Here is a 17,396-nt window from a genome sequence, read left to right as displayed (position 1 = left end):
TCTGAAACAACACTTTGGCTGTTGAGCATTATAGGGCAATGGTTAAAGAACACGGACTTCATAGTCAGAGACCTGGATTCAAATCATTGTGTCACTACAAGCTGTTTGGTCTTGCCATGAGACTTCATTTCTCTAGGCTTTAATTTTCTCACCTATAGAATGATATTAATAATGGCATCTCCCGTGGAGGTATGTTATAAGGATTATGTTACATAATGCCTGTAAAACACTTAGCACAGTGTCTGCCAACTCGGAAATATGCAGCAAATAGCAGCTTATAATAATAATAAAAATATTATAAGATTACCTCCTACCATGAACTCAATTTAATGAATATTAAATTCTGGGCTGGGCATTACTGTGTACCAGGCATTCATTCATTAGAACAAAAAGTGAGTATCTACTATATACCAGGTAATGTGCTAAGAACAGGGGAGAGCTGTGAACGAGTGAGGACCTCTTGGAGCCTGAGTGTTGGGGAGATGAGGGACAGGAAACAGAAGACGACTTGATCACTAGCTCATAAAGTGAGAGGTTAGAGTTGTGTCAAGATGGTTCAGAGCTTCTTAGGGTCCTCAGAAAGCACAACAGATGCTCTGACTCTTGCTTAGCCCCCTCTCTCTGATGTTAGAAATTCTTCTCTTTCTTATAACTGGGTTCACTTGAATCTCATCTGCAACTCAGCCCTGCCCCAGTTCCCAGGACCAACCTTGACCCAAGACAGGAGATAATTGGCTCCAGCCCCATAGCTGGGGGCTGAGGTTCAAATTGCCTTGCTGCTTCTCTGACTGGAGGATGGTGCCCTAGTTTTGATACTTGAGGTCCAGTCTCATTTTAAGCCTTAATTCCCTTTCCGTGGCCTTATTTTTAGAAATGAGCTTCTGCCTTTGTGCTTGTTCCTGAGGACCTGTTCTGCAAACTTATTTAGCAACCCCAGTACTATCTTACGATTGGAGAGCTATACCTTAATCTTGCTGACTCCCATCTCAAGCACTAAAATCCTTATCCTGAACCTCAGTCCAACAGATAACTTGGATGTTTGCTTTTTGCCAGCTTCTTCTCAGTATATCCACCTCCTAGATTCCTCTATCTTCCCCTAACCTGTTGCCTAGACAGGGACTGGTCATTGCAAGTAATCCTTGTCTGTTAGAACTAAACCTTTGCCGCCACTACTTGCACTTGGGTTGATTCTCTAGTGACTAACCACCCAATGGGCAGTTCTTACGCACAGTTCTGCTTGTCTTCATATGCCTCACTGGGTGGCCCAAGATCTGATATTCCTAATCAGAGGCTAAAACCTTTTAGAGTTAAGCCGCTGAGGAGCTCTGAAGATACTGCTGTACCTCCTTTTAAAAGGCCTGATTATCAGTATAATTCCTTTGTACTTGGCCCATGGGCAAGCCATCGACAGAGTCATTCTGTTCATTCATTCATTCAGCAAGTATTTATTGAACTTCTATTATGTGTCAGGCTCTGGGATACTGAAATGAATCAGATATGGCTTCTATCCTCAAGGAGTTTATAGCCTAGTTGGGGCAGCTGACCTTGTAAATAGATAATTATAATACAGTTTCAAAAGTACTATAAGAAAGCAAAAAGTACCATAAGGAAGCAAAAAGCGGGGGCACCTAACCAGACTGCAGGTGGATAAATGGGATTAAGGAAGGCTTTCTGAAAGAGATGATAGCTCTGAGTTCTGGAGGACTGGTAACTGGTGTTAGCTGGTTGAAGAGAGGCAAAGGCACTTCCAGGCATGCCTTAAGTGAGAGCTAGGCACCTTCAGGTAACAGCACACACCTTGCTATAGCTGGGACATTGAGGGTGAAGGGGAAAGAGAACAAGATGAAGCTAGAGAGATAGGCAGATGCCAGATTATGAAGTGCCTTATTTGCCATGCTAAGGAATTTGAATTTTATCCTGATTTTTAAAGTAGGAAATTAGAATAATTTGGAGATCTGATTTGCCAGAGTAAGAGCAGAGGCAGGGGAACCAGTTAAATGACTGACAGATGATAAGATCCATAACTATGATGATGATGGTGGGAATGAAGAGTGTGTCTGGATTTGAGACATAAGAGTAGAATTGATAGGACATGGTGACTGACGAGATATGAGGGGAGCAATTAGGAAAGATAACTGGGTTGCTTAGGCAATGAGGTGGGCGGTGATTCTGCTACCTGAGAGAGTGAACACAGAAGGAACAGATTTTCAATAGAGGGCAGGCTGTACTTAATATTGCCAAATACAGTTCCCTGATTCTACTTTTCTTTTAGGAGAATAATTCTGTTGCTCAGAGAATGCTATTGACAAGTTACCTTTACAGAATTCAACTGTAGAAGAAAGCGTTTTTCTTATAGACCATAGGAAAACTATACAATTGGATGAGTATTGCACTTGGAAATTAAATCCTCTGAATTCTTTGTTAATTGAAAGGCATAGAAATAGATGAAAATAGAGTTGAAAAAAATCTTACCCCATAGACAAGTTCCCCAACCATGCCGTTCCATATTTTAGTCTCTGGATCCCTTGCACCATATTTCCCGTCGCCGACAATGGACAATTTGTATTTGATCCTTACGTGTTTGGCTATTTCATAGGCTAAGTCTACACAATAGCCTTCATATCGCTCATTTCCTTCCAGTTGCTCATGGTTCTTCTTATACATTACGTATGGTGATTCCTTTGGGACCAGAAGGAAGAGCAAATGATTACTCCTATACATTTTTCTAAGTGATGATAAAAATAGTAATGAAATTCCCCCCCCGCCCCTGCCCACCCTGTGGCTATTGAGGTTTGGTGTGTGAAAAGAGCCTTTAAAAATTTTTGCGTGATAAGCAGAAGAGCCTCAATCAACTATTCATTGGCCTACACATTCTTTGGAGTCCTTAACTGATGATTTAAAGAAATAGAGAAGGATTTAAATTCTTTCTGAGAGTTTGAAAGAAGGACAAGTTTTTATCTGTAAAGTCTTTGATTTAGTCAAATTGGGCAGAGGTAGTTCTCTTAGTTACATGAAGGTGAACTGCCTTTGATTTCTCCAGATTTACTATGTAGGAACCACAGCCAGCCCAGGGAAGCCCAAGGAAGCACTGTGGTCTTTGTGAGGTTAGGGGCTATGGCTTATTCATCATTATATCAGGGCCTAGTACAGTACTTAGGATGAAGTGAGCATTTGCTATGTATATTTAAATGAAAGGTGAACTTCAGCTGAATCTTCATTCAATTAATCAGTTTCAAACCTAGTGGAATACTCATTTTTAATCTGGGTTTGTACTTCATTCAGTAAAAACATACCAGCTTTTAGAAAAACATTTTAAAAGAAAATGAGAATACTACCCCAAATTTCAACAGGGCTTTGAATTTTTCAGAAAAGCTTTACATGGTGAATATTGCCTTGAAATGGTCTATGACATAGGCAGGAGATTATTATTATACCCATTCCATAAATTAAAAAAAAACACAACCTGAGGCTCAGAGAAGTTGTGTCTTTCACAGTTAAACACAGGTTAGTAGTAGACCTCGTATTAGAACCCTAATCTACTCTCTCCTCCACACAACAGTGTTTCCCCCACAATGGAGAATTGGATTTCAAAGTATCAGTCCCATAGTTGGGGGGAGGGAGTAAAGAGAATGACATCTGAAACTCTTCTGAATTCCTATTTTTTCTCTTTTTTTTAGATGATATTCTGTTCATCATCATGCAAGATACTCTGAGAGATTCCAAAGCTGACCTGTTGGAAGTTTTCACTGCTTGAATTTGAGGTCTTTCCTACTGGCTGAATAATGCTTTTCAGAAGACAGAAGCCTTGCTGTACAGAAAGCCCACCTACCTTCTCTCCATACTTACCAGAATGGTAGTCACTACTATGGTCCGGTTCTCTGAGGATGCACTGTCATTGCTGATTTGCTGATCTGAGAAAGGCACAAACCTTTCATACTCATTCCAGTAGCCAGCCTAGAAAGAGGAGACATTTGACCTGGTTGCCTATTTTTCACTCAAGAAGTGCTGCATAAGATTCAAGCGTTATTGTGGAATGAAACTTTTTTTAGTCGCTTGAGTTTTACAAGGATTGACCTCCTCTCTCCCTGTGTCTTGCCACCTTGACCAGGACTCCAACACACACACACACACACACACACACACACACACACACACAGATATGCTTGTTCCTTCATCCTGAGGGTTCCCATCCCCATCTCACTTTTAATTGATATTTTGTAAAATAACTTATCCCACTGTAGCATAATCAGTCTTTTTTTTCTTTAAACTCATATAGCAGAAAAATACTTTGCTTTGAACTATAGGAAAGCTGGGATGTGGGGGTGGGAAACCAATGAGTAACCTGTAGAAACGAACAAGATAATTTACATTTTGAGATTTTATAAAATGGCTACTAAATCCCCTAACTCAATAGTTGAGTTCATGCCTAACTCAACTATTACTATGATAGAAGAAAGGTGGTCATTATAAAATTGAGCTGTAGCGAAAGGTAGTTTGTCCAGAGTCCTTTTGGTGGGTGAATTGGCAAAGTGGAGAGATATCTACTTTCCAATTCTTTTGCTAAAACCGTATGTACCTTGATAGCTTCTGTTTAAATAACAACATGCTGTAAAATTTGTGATTCCTTCCCTTTATTGTAGGGAGCTGTTAATAATTCTTGAGTCTACCACTTTTATAGGGCGAGCCTCAGAGGGAAATACTCCTTTAAAATGTGTAGATGGAACACTGATTACAAAACTACTCTGCAGCATATCTACACTATTCACTGAATGGAAAGGCAAAAATGATGTGTGGGAATCTGCATTTTGTGTTTCCTAACACCTGTTTTCTTGCATCTGAAGGCTCTCACTTTCTGAGAGAGTTTTTCTTTGGATATCTGTTTTGGTTACTTACTTTTCGAGAGCCAGTGACTTTCATTTCATACACATCGATGGTATAATTTGTCCTACGTCCATAAGTGTCAAATTGGATGTTTCCAGTCATTCCTTGTACTTGCACCTGGTAGAAAGGGAAAATGTAAAATTTCAAAATAATACCACATTATTCCCTTTCAGCTGTCTGCGATGAAGTCTGTTGACAGTTTTTGGAATCTTGGAGAACTTTTATCTTGAGTCATTGAGCTTTATATTCACCAGATCAAGTCTATACAGATTTTCATTTCCTCCCCAGTATTTTCTAGGTATGCCTTTTAGTTATGAAGCTTTGAGTGGGTGGGATAGGCAGTTACCTATATGATACAGTGAGGGCTCTACCACCACTTTTTCAAGCGCCTGAAATTTCCACCATTAGTCTCTTCTTAAGGGAGTAGCCTGAAGTATATTTTTAACTAGAGTAATGCATTCTTTTTTTTTTTTTTAAAGATTTTTAATTTTTTTCCTTTTTCTCCCCAAAGCCCCCCAGTACATAGTTGTATATTCTTCGTTGTGGGTCCTCCTAGTTGTGGCATGTGGGACGCTGCCTCAGCGTGGTTTGATGAGCAGTGCCATGTCTGCGCCCAGGATTCGAACCAACGAAACACTGGGCCGCCTGCAGCGGAGTGCGCGAACTTAACCACTTGGCCACGGGGCCAGCCCCAAGTAATGCATTCTTTTAAGCCATGAATTCCTTGGAGGCTGTGGCTATGTCTTATTTTAGTCTTCCCAATATCTGAACATAAGCTGGTTTCAATAACATGGACTCTGGAGCTCCTAGATTCATATCCTAGCTTCATCACCTACTGACTGTATGACCTGATGATGCTCCTTAACGCTTTTGTACCTCGGTGTCCTAATTTGTAAAATGGGAAATCTTAGTGGTACCTATCCCTCAGAGTTGTTGGGAGGATTAAATGACTTATACCTATGTATTTCTTAGAACAGTGTCTGACACATAGTAAGTATTGCAATACAGCTAGCTATATTAATAATTATAATTATTAATCAAAATGAATTTAGTTCTGTTTCTTGAGAGGGATGTTTCACATTTGCTAGCTATCACAGTAACAGGGATGAGTTTCTCCTTATTTAACACATACCCAGCTACAGAGGTAGCAGAGAGCTAGGCCAGGGGGCGCTAATCCATAGACAGATGAACTTTCTTAAGTCTAAGGAATCAGGACTATGGAGTACTAGATAAGAAAGCTAGGGGTAGTGAATGGCCTGGACACCTATTTGGGATTCCAAATGCAGATTCATATATGCCACAATTTTTCCTGGGTCTAGGCCCAGTATTATGAACTAAAAGAGGCCATCTCTGCTGAGTGGAGATATTTCATTACCTACTTTACAGTTCAGGGACACTGCATGAAAGACCCCCTATAAATATGTCATTATTGTTATTCACTTGAATTACTTATCTGGTGAGTAAAGGTCAAGGAATTTACTTCAAAGAAAAAGAATCTGTCTCATTTTCCTAAGATGAAAGGACGGAATACTTTTTCATCACTTATAGAAAGTGAAAAGCTATTAAGCAAGTCAGAAGTGGTAATGGGCTTGAGCTGCAGAAGGGAAAATTGATGGTAAATATTAAGGAGCATCTTTTAAAAGGGGAGTGGGCTTGACCACCACCAGTAGGAGACTCTGAAATTCCTTTTGAAGGGGAAATGCTCCAATGTGACTTCCTGAAGACAAAATAATTGTTGTACTGACCCAACAAACCTAAGCACTACTACCAGCTTAGGCTTGCAGAGGTGATGTCACACTTCTAGTTAAAGAAAAGGTCCTTTGTTGAGATAGAACTTGTTTATCCAGTAGGATGGGTCTGGTGCATACTGTGGTGCATAAAATGTTCTTTACACTCTATTTTAAGCATTGAATTCTAGGAGAGGAGATAGGCAGGACAGAGACACTGGCATAGGAACTTATTCATTCATTCTTGGCAAGGAAATTCTTCATTACCGAAAACAGCAAGGGTTTCAAGACTCATTGAGAGTTGTATACTTCTAAAGACTCAGTCTACCTGAACATGACCTACAAACTAGACAACAGTCTAGGTACGTCCAAGAGATTCCAGACCCTATGATTAGAACTTTCGTTGAGCAGAAGTAGAATTGGATTACCACTCAGAGAGAAGTCTATTTTTACAGATGTGGTCTGGTATTGAATGTCAGTGACAGTTTTCCACCATCCCTCCTGGAATCCCTTCTTTAATCCTCCCCGCTCCCCACCCCAGTCTATATTAGGTGCTTCTTTTCCGGGTTCCCATAGCACCCTGTGTAGAACTTAACCATAACATTTTAATCAACTATGTATTTCCGTCTCCCCTACTAGATTGGGAGCATCTCAAGATGAGAGACATTCTTTTTCTGTGTACTCAGCAACTAATACAGAGCCTGGGATAGAGAAGGTACTCACTAAATGTTTACTGAACAAGTGGAAAAATTTCAATGACTTAAAATTGTCATATATTTCAGTAGACCAGGCTGAGGCTGATCTTTGTACTACCTGTACAATGTGAGAATGATTACCCAATTTCCAAGTGGCTTTAAGATCTTTAAAAGAATTTGTTTACATATTAACAATTTAAATGTGAGCTCCGCTCATCTTATGCCAAGTTTGCATACTAGCTTGGAGCCTGATACATAGTTGTTAGTGCTCAATAAATATTTACTGAGTGAATGGTGTGCTTATTTATTCATTAAAACATGCCTCTTAGCAGCTTCTATCAGGCAATCATTTTGTTCGCCAGATTTCTCTGAAGGAAAAGAATGATTTGTTGAGCAACAATTATGTGCTGGTCACAATGAGGGATACTTTTACATCATGCATTCTTACTTTTAATTAACTCAAATAGAATGAGATTTCATTTAATCTGGTAAAATGTTTAGTACTTTGGACCATCCTCCCTTGCAGTCCCTCTGAATAGTGGAGTTTTATTGAGCATTTATCACAAGGTACCATCTAGTTTTGGAAAAGGTTGATGATGCTTTCCAGTCTCTCTGGAGTTATAAGAAGAGGTTGGCCAACAGAAAGAGGTAAAGCATCTTTTTGGTTGAGTGTTTGATCATTATGGCCTGGGGAGAAAGGTTACTTACCTGGCTTATAGCTTGAGCTTTATCAGTTGAGTTAGACATGCAGAAACTATTTGTGCAATAATATGATCAATCTAATTTTTTTCTACCCAAATTGATTTCTTGTCCTTAACTCTAGTAGGCAGTTTTTTATTCGGGGAACATAGTTATTTGTGTATGAATGGGGAGTCAATTGGAGATGCTGGCACTTGCCCCTTGAGGTTTTGTTGATGAAAACTCCTTTTGATTCACTCTGAGGGAGTTTTATTTTTCACTCATCATTATGTTTCACCTGACAATACAAATCTTGTAACTGCTATGAAGGTTGAATTTAATTAACTGCTCTTCAAAATTGTGCAGTGCTACCTCCATAAAACTACACTTAGGGCATTTGTTAGGGAACTGACATAATGACATAAAAATCTGCATGATGGGAGAATGAGTCATATCTCTTTCTTGGAGAGAGACACAGGGGCTACTAACCCCTTTTGATTGAATGCTTCCAACTTGGCAAATTTAAGGCAGCAGTAAGAGCGCCAACTACACAAAATGATGTACGTTATGAGGCCATTACAAATTCTTCGTTGCTGGGTTGTGCACAGAATTATCTTATCATTGCCCATCTCTTTGTTTATTTGGATGTCCCAAACATCAGGATAATTAAATAAGTAGAAATAAGAGAGTCTTGTACTCTTGAAGGCTCATTTTAATGCATGCAGGCACATGTAGCATAAAGCAAAATATTCAGGAAAGAGCTTTAGCTTGGAAAGCTGCAATGAATGGGCGATGCTGCTCCTAGTGTAAATAATGGAATCTGTTCAAAGGACACTGCTTGAAGCCTTAAATGATCTCCTACCCAGTAAATACTAAAAACAAGTGACCTATTTGACTGTCTATCCATTGATTCCTTGTACTTTTCTTTAGGCTTTTTCTTTGGGGCATTGGGGAAAAGCCTCTTAAGTAGGCCTAGAAATGTATCATGTTCCTGCATTTCACCATGTAGAACAGTATAAAGGTTCTTTTTGACAACAGAAATATTATCACATTGGCTCAGCTCCACAGTCATCCAGGCTAACAATTTGTATGATGAGGCAGAGTACACCTTTGTCCTTTGTAATGTCTACCTTGAAGTTAGGAGGTTCCTATAGAATATTCCAGTCCCCCTAAGTAATATCACACTTCTGGAAAGTTTGAATTTTTTGAAGCCATTTACATGTTCAATCCATGACTTTTAAGGGTACTGAGTTTGATTTACTACCCACAGTGTAGCACAGAACTAAATATTCATTTGCCCTAAATTTACCACTTTTCAAGCTTCAAGGAAGAACCCTCTAGTTTTAGATTTCTAGATTTTGATGAATAAATATCCATGCTCTTCTTTCTGCACACTCTGACATTCTATAGACTCTGATCCTATTATTTTTAGTATATCTTCTCTCAAGATTGAGGTCTGTTTTTTTTGCGGGGGGGGTGAGGAAGATTGGCCCTGAGCTAACATCTGTTGCCAATCTTCCTCTTTCTGCTTGAGGAAGATTGTCCTTGAGCTAACATCTGTGCCAATTTTCCTCTATTTTTCTGTATGTGGGTCACTGCCATAGCATGGCTTGATGAGTGGTGTATAGGTCCATGCCCGGAATCTGAACCTGTGAACCCTGGGCTGCTGAAGTAGAGCACGTGAAACTTAACCACTACTCCACCAGGCAGGCCCCTGAGGTCTCATTTTTTTGTGTCTTTTTAAGGTCCCCCCATCTCAATAATCCATTGTGGTCTTTACCATTTTCAGAGCTCTCTCGATATCAATTCCTTGACTCCAGGGCACAGCAGGATTTGCTAAGCAGTCTCCAGCACTGCCTCTCCGGGACACATCCACTCGCTGTCTCCTCAGATAGCGGAAAGCTTCTGCTATGACCAGTATTGCGTCGTGCGTTAATGCAGATGTGTACTAAAATGGATGTATGGAAAACAAGATATCATGACAAATGACACCCTCAAAACTTGCCTTGTTCCTTATGATTTTCATTCATCTCTTCCTCTTGCTCTATGAAGTCACCCTCTTAATTATTTGAATCTAGAGATCTCTCTGGGCAAACCTGCCTTTGATTCATTCTAGAATAATGCCTCCTACCGCATGTGTGCACATGTTAAGATTATTAAGATCAAATGGCTCCAGGGAATCTCTCTCTTGCTCTCAATACTGTGTATCATATTGAGTGAGTGACTACTAAAAGGCCAGGTCCTTTAGAGAGAAAGAAATCCGTGTGAAGTTAAAGGATAGCATATGTAGATTGGAGTGGAAACAGCATATCCTAAAGCAAGACTGGGTTATTGCTGCTTGTAATAGAAAATTCAGATCTGGTATTTACTTAGGGGAAAATGGAAATAGCTAAGTTAGACAGCTTGAAATTAATTTGGAGGGAAACATTAATCATTTCTGTCTGGACCACATTTCTGGAGAACTAGGACCTCTGGCCAGCAATAAATCAGTTTTTGTTTCCTGGGGGGGAGCAAAAACCAAGGCTAGTTTTGGATTGTAGAAAATTACAATTGTTATTGAGTTTTAAATCTGATAACTTTGACAATTCACAGGCAATGCTTCATGATGCTACCTCTTTCAGGCAAGAACACTTACATTCTATTCCTTGGATATATTGTGTGCTCTGCTAGGGACGAGGCTAGTCACTCAATACAAGGGTTTGGATTATCTGCAATTTGACATGGTGGACACCTTTTCATTAAATGAGTCAACAATGTGCGATTAAAATAAGCTGGCCCCTGTTTTGCAGAGGTGACAAATACTAGTAGAATATAGAATTCTGTTGATTTTTAAAAATGAAGCAAAACGTGTTATGGGGAGTTTTCTCTCTATATAGTATGTCCAAATACAATTGGGAGTGAATACATTGTCATCTTTACGACTACCAATTTATTTTTCTGACTGTTCTCATGTTACTTTTCTTTCAGGAGCAAATCATCAAGTATGGCTGCAACAGGGGGCGTATGTTCTTTGATGAAAAAAAAAAAATCTTTGTGTCTGCCCCTCCTAGTACTACGTAAAGCCAACATAGTGCTGATTTTTTTCCAGCTGACTTCATAGATTGTCAGCAATCTTAATGTAGTCCTTTCCAAGCCATGCCAAAAGAGCTATTTAATTTTTTACTTTTCCAGCTTCTACTTACCAATGTGTGAGCAGGTTAAAAAAAAAAAAAAGGCCCAAAAGGAAACGTTCGTAAAATATAGGGTAAATTAAGCATCAGGATTTTAATCTCTAGACAACTTTATTTCCTAATCAAAAATATTGAACATCATTTTTTAAAGTGGGCTTTTTGTCCGATTGATATAGAGCAAGTTTCCGTAATGACTAGTACTAAGAAAAAGTAATCTGAACGTTGTAACCATCTATTTTAATATTCCGTTTTTTTAAGTTATTTGAAGGGTTTTATTTATAAGCCTGAACGGTTCTTCTCAGCAAATTCTGGGAACTTTGCATTACACATGCCATGCGTTATCAATAAATAATCCCTGCCTGAGATTGTCTTCCTTCTATTTTGTACAACCTCTAGAGCCTCTGAGCAGGCACAAACTACTCTGTGGTACTCTTTTCATACTTTTATCCTTGTCCATTTGTTTGTGCCTAACACAGTGCCTGCCACATTCCAAGTACCCCCTAAAATATTGAATAAATGAATTTCTCTCCTCTACCTATTACTTGCTAAATCAAAGGATGGCAAAGAGTAGCTAGGCAGTTTTATGAAAATCTAAATTTGTATAAGGTCACCTAAATGCAGTGGGTGGATTTAGTACATAAAAAAAGATTTGAATCATCAGGGAATGCAAGTCAAAACCACAATAAGATATCACCTCACAGCTGTCAGAATGGCTATTATCAAGAAGACAAGAAATAACAAGTTTTGGCAAGGATGAGGAGACAAGGGAACCCTTGTGCACTGCTGGTGGGAATGTAAACTGGTGCACCCACTATGGAAAACAGTATGGAGTTTCCTCAAAAAATTAAAAATAGAACTACCGTATGATCCAGCAATACCACTTCTGGGTATATATCTGAAGGAAAGGAAATCACTATCTCAAACAGATCTCTGCGTCCCCACGTTCATTGCAGTATTATTTACAATAGCCAGGGCATGGAAAAAAATCTAAGTGTCCATCAATGGATGAATGGATAAAGAAAATGTGGTATATATACATATACAATGGAATATTATTTGGCCATAAAAAGAAGGAAATCCTGCCATTTGTGACAACATAGATGGACCTTGAGGGCATCATACTAAGTGAAATAAGTCAGACAGAGAAAGACAAATACTGTATGATCTCATTTATATGTGGAATCCAAAAAAAAAAAAAACCTGAACCTACAGAAACAGAGAACAGATTGGTGGTTGCCAGAGGTAGGGGGTGGGGCGATGGGAGAAATGAGTGGAGGTGGTCAAAAGGTACGAACTTCCAGTTATAAGATAAATAAGTTCTGGGAATATAATGTACCGTATGGTGGCTATAGTTAACAGCGCTGTATTGTAGTTTTGAAAGTTTCTGAGAGAGTAGATCTTAAAAGTTCTCATCACAAGAAAAAAACTTTCTAGCTATGGTGGTGATGGCTGTTAACTAAACTTATTGTGGTAATCATTTTGCAATATAAACATATTTCAAATCATTATATTGTAAACTTAAAACTAATATAATGTCATATGTCAATTATCTCAATAAAAAATAAAACAAAATAATCATCTTTAAAAAAGATTTAACTACAAAAGAATTCATCATAGGGATTGTGACCATATTTATTGAAACATGAGGACACTTGATCTGACCATGGGACAGAATGTTTTAAAATAGGACTGTCCTGGAAAAATCTGGCATGTATAATACAATCATTACAAATACAGAGTACCACTTAGCTGGTGAGTGGCTTAAATAAATGAAAAAATGATGTTTAACTCCCAACTTTTCTAGAACATACCAATTGCATAAAGTAAGGTCCTACTTGTATTATGTTCTGATGTGACCCATTCAGAGTGGGCCTGCATAGGTGATTCAGAATGTGTCTCTTCTTTGGTCTATGTCCCCACTGTTCTCCCTTATTCTATTCTTGCCAAGGAGGAAGGATGTGAGGATGGGTATCTTGAAACCATGAGAAAGAAAATATCCCCTCCTGTTTCCTTTTTTAGGGAAGGGTCTTGACCCTACTTTCATCTCTTATCTTCATCACAGGAATCCCACAGTCATGGTACATACATACTTTCACCGTATCAGGAAGGAAGAATTTAAAGTCAGTTTCACACTTGAACCAATACACTGAGGGAATAGTTACTTAAAAAATACATTTGAAAGATCCTTTGTGTAACATGAATAACTTTCTGCTAATTTATCTGTTTTAATTTCTGATTTTTAAATAATAGGATTTCTAGCCATAAGGGAATACATATGAAAAATGTGTACTTTAAGCATGACATTCTACTTTTAATATTCTTATCTTGGTTTCATGAAAATGAGCAATTTAGGTAATCTAATTATTTTTAAAGATACTTTTGCAGGCAGGAAAACATTTCCATTCAATATACGTATAGGCCACACGCACCCTGTATTAGAGCCTAATTCACTTGGGTGTACTGAGATTCATGAAACTTATTAACACAAAGCAATCACATAAATAATGTACAATCTAATTTTCTGTTTCAGACTATCAATCTTCCTTACCCATTCCTGCTGCCCCTACCCTTTGCCCGACTCAGGTTCTTGTAATATTATAAATTGTTAGGAGCATATTACAAATGAAATTCATTAAAAAATTAAGTTAACATTCCCAAACACGGTTTTAAAAGACCTCCTTCTCAATAGCTTCTTTATTTGGGAGTTTAGTTTTCAAATGCAGCAGCATCACCTGCAGTTGTGTTTTAGCATACTTGAAACATTTCTGAGGGAAGACCACTTGATCACAGGATGGCCGTAAGTATATAAAGGCCAGACTGAGATGCTTTGAAAAGCTGTAAGGTTTCTACATGCCATGGAACATTACCTTTAGCGGTGCGTTCTTGGCTTCGGGGAATTCCCTTTCATCCAGCCTCACCCAGCGCTGTATGAACTGCTGAACCATAGGGTTTTCATTGTTGACAATCTGGAATCCTGTAATATTGGCTCCCCCGTGCATGACTCTTTCTAGCAAAATATCGGTGAAACCCTAGAAAGAGATTGAAAGAGAATTGTGATTGTGGGAGGTAGTGAGTTCTTACTCACCATATCTGTTGGTTAGAATGCTAAGGAGGAAATGAAAGTTCCTTCCCCAGGATCACTCTTTAACAACGAAGAGAACCCTGGACACAATGTTATATGTGAATTATATCTCAATAACAACAACAACAACAAACAAAACCTCTGGATATGGACTAATTCCCAGGTCATTACGCCCTAAGACAAACATAGGTGCCAACTTCAAGCAAATGTTTTGATTTGTCTCATTTACCCCTATTTATAGTCTTTCTTCATTGAGCACAAATGTAATGTTTCATGTAACTGGAAAATGTTGAAAAAGCTTGGCTCTGACTAGAGGTATGAAAAACTTCTCGTCAGCTTAACATGCCAAACACAGCAGTTTGCTTCAGATTCTAATGACGAGTACTTTCAACATTTGTGACTTAGAGAAATGCCAAGGAGCAAAACTGACAGCTTGGTTGTATATGATGGTACAAACCCCAGGGTATGTCTCACATGTCTCCATAAATGAGTCTTGACATCTACTTCATAGCATCCACCATTTTCTTCTTCTCATGCTCTGGTTACTGTCTGGTGTCTCTGCCACCTAAGCCTCTTGAAGGAGTCTCTCCAGGTTGACACCAAGTCATCTCCACCTGGGCACCACCAGCTCGACTGGGCATACATCTCCCAGGAACTGCTGCTATTTCTGCTGGATACCTGTCTCTTGCTAATTGCTGCTGATGCATTTGGGTCCTCAATGGGCTGAAGTCAACATTTATATTCATAAAGAAATGGGGAGAATTCTTCCTCCCCTCTTTTGATTCTGCTCCCCAACATTTAAATATAAAATTTTCAAATATAAAGAAAAGTTGAAAGAACTGTACAGTGAACACCCATATAGTCACTACTCAGATTTTACAATTAAAATTTTTCTATCCATCCATCAAACCATTTCATTTTTTTGGATTCATTTCAAAGTAAGTTGTAGACATTAGTATACTTCATACCAAGACTTCGGCACGCAGGTCATTAACTAGAGTTCAATGTTTGTAGCTCTTCCCTTCTTTTTTCCTTCCTTTTCTTTGTTCCTTTTTTTCTTTTCTTCTTTTTTGAAGTAAAATTTACATCAAAAGTAATGCACAAATCTTAAATGAACCACTTAATGAGTTTTGATAAATGCATACACTGTTACACAAATCCCTGTTAGTTCTCTAAAGGTTTTTTTGCATTCTAAGTTTTCATTGAAGTATAATAATCGTATAGAAAAGTGCATATATCTTTAAGTATATATAGCCTGATGAATTTTCATAAACTGAACACATGAATGTAACCAATATCCAGGATCGCCACTCTTGTGTGCCTCTCTAGTCACCACCCCACCCCCATTTCTTTTAATGTTACATTTCTTTAATATGGGCAACAAGGTAGTCTTAGAAAATATTTTAGTGAAACAGCTTTTTCAGTTATTACTCACAGCCCCCTTCCTCTTCCTTTCATAAGTGGGATATGAGTCAATGGAGACTGGACAAAGAGCCAAATGGTTTGCATCACTGAGAATCATTCCTCCTTTCTGATAATCACAAAGTGTTTTTAAAATTACCATTAACTTGTCAGGATGAGTTTTCTCCCAAAGGCCTCCTTCATGAGAGAAACTAAGACTCAGTGTTTTCTCCCATTGCAACCCGCAGAGAGGCTTGCTTGTGTATAAAAAGTCTTACAGAGGCTACAGTTGGGGCTTAAGCCTAATTGTTACCCAACTCCGCACTTCCACTCTCTAAACAGATATACAAATAAAGAGCCGAGACAAAACCTTAACAAGTAGGTTTAATTCATTTACTGTGCTAAACCATATTTGTCAATTAACACGTATTACACAAGAACATTGACCAACTGGCCACTGCTTGCTGGTGGGGGTGAAGAGTGGACTCTCTGGTGCTCTCCTGGGTCTGAAAAGCCTGGGTTGGAAAAATGGACCTCGCTTCCTTGAAAGAAAGGGGTTGAGAATGCTTCTACCACCATCCTGGTCCCCAGGGTCAATGGCCACAGCATGCAGTAGGAAGCAGCATCTCTTGTGCCCTTAACACTTTGATAAGCATCACACTCCTGTTTACCTAATACCCATCACAGTTAAAACGGCAACACAGAATTAACAAAAGGGAGAGCGAGAGAAAGGATCCCATAAATCTCACGTCTGCCTTAAGACATAGAGCCTGCAGTTTCATCTGGTTACTTACCATTTCACTCTTTTCCAGAAAGATTTGCCCTCACTACCTTTTTTTTGGCAGGGATACTAAAAGGGGGAGTCCAACTCAAATTTACCTCACCAATCACCTCCACTTGCCCCCCAGGAGGCTTCACTCTGCCACACAGGCCCCACACATTTCCACTTGGGTGTCTTCCTCTCCAATAAATCTATTGTAATTGGAAACATCTTCATAGGCATACTCTGCACTCAACTTTCTACCACACATCAACCATACTACTGAGGACCTAGAATTTTCTCAGTCAATCCATGTTTTATGACAGACATACCTGGGAATGAGTTTTGGCACAAATCAGACTGGAATCAGCCTGGCTGTCCCCAAGGGATAAAATGCGCCCACAGTAGCATAAAGCAAAGTCAGGGGAAGGTCACCTCAAATTGTTCTTGTGGCTGGCAAAGCCTCTACAACACTAGTTCCTACTGGCTTCCCTGCAGGCTTATCTGTCCATATGGGCAGAAAACACTAACACAACCCCATGGACGAAAGGAAGAGAGCAAAAGTGTGGCAGAAAAAAAAAGGAGGTAATAGGTATTTAGGGAGATGAAAGGAGAGATCTTGTTGCTAAGGGACAAGAGTTGGCTGGCTCCTGGTCCTACCTCTCCTCCTGTCCCATTTGTGTACACTTTGCTTCTTTGTAATCTCTAATCAGGCTCTATGGCTTGAATGTCACCCTGGCGCCCAGCGTTTAGATGCAGCAACCCACAGTCCTAAAGGTTGAGATAATCAAGGCTGGATTCTCCTTAAACTCTCTGAAAACACACTAACACAGTAGAGCTGATCAACTAATATCAAGGAAGTAGAAGGGGAAAAGAGAAAGGATGGGGATGTGGAGAGGGGGGATATAAAGAAAGCTGTTCTGGCTAATAGGCAGGGGTTGGTTGACTCTTAATCATCTTTCTATTTCTGATACATTTTTAAAGAAAGAATTTTATTTTTGT

The 17,396-nt window shown here is 39.1% G+C and overlaps 1 protein-coding gene across 9 annotated transcripts in view; it reads right to left on the bottom strand.

Moving 5' to 3' along the window:
- Positions 1-17,396, bottom strand: part of GRIA3 (glutamate ionotropic receptor AMPA type subunit 3) — a 272,512-nt gene that overhangs the window by 76,373 nt on the left and 178,743 nt on the right. For all 9 annotated transcript variants that reach the window (XR_011434854.1, XR_011434853.1, XM_070257723.1 and 6 more), the window contains exons 6-10: positions 14,019-14,180; positions 9,762-9,929; positions 4,894-4,998; positions 3,847-3,954; positions 2,473-2,679 (exon numbers count right to left, since the gene is read on the bottom strand). Coding sequence is in view for 7 of the 9 variants with exons in the window: in XM_070257723.1 (XP_070113824.1) it covers positions 2,473-2,679; positions 3,847-3,954; positions 4,894-4,998; positions 9,762-9,929; positions 14,019-14,180 (750 nt within the window). In the remaining 2 variants the exon portion in view is untranslated. The remainder of the gene's footprint in view (positions 1-2,472; positions 2,680-3,846; positions 3,955-4,893; positions 4,999-9,761; positions 9,930-14,018; positions 14,181-17,396) is intronic.

This window comes from Equus caballus, chromosome X, assembly GCF_041296265.1.
Source record: "Equus caballus isolate H_3958 breed thoroughbred chromosome X, TB-T2T, whole genome shotgun sequence".
NCBI classification, from domain to species: domain Eukaryota; kingdom Metazoa; phylum Chordata; class Mammalia; order Perissodactyla; family Equidae; genus Equus; species Equus caballus.
This window is presented reverse-complemented; position numbering and strand designations above follow the sequence as displayed.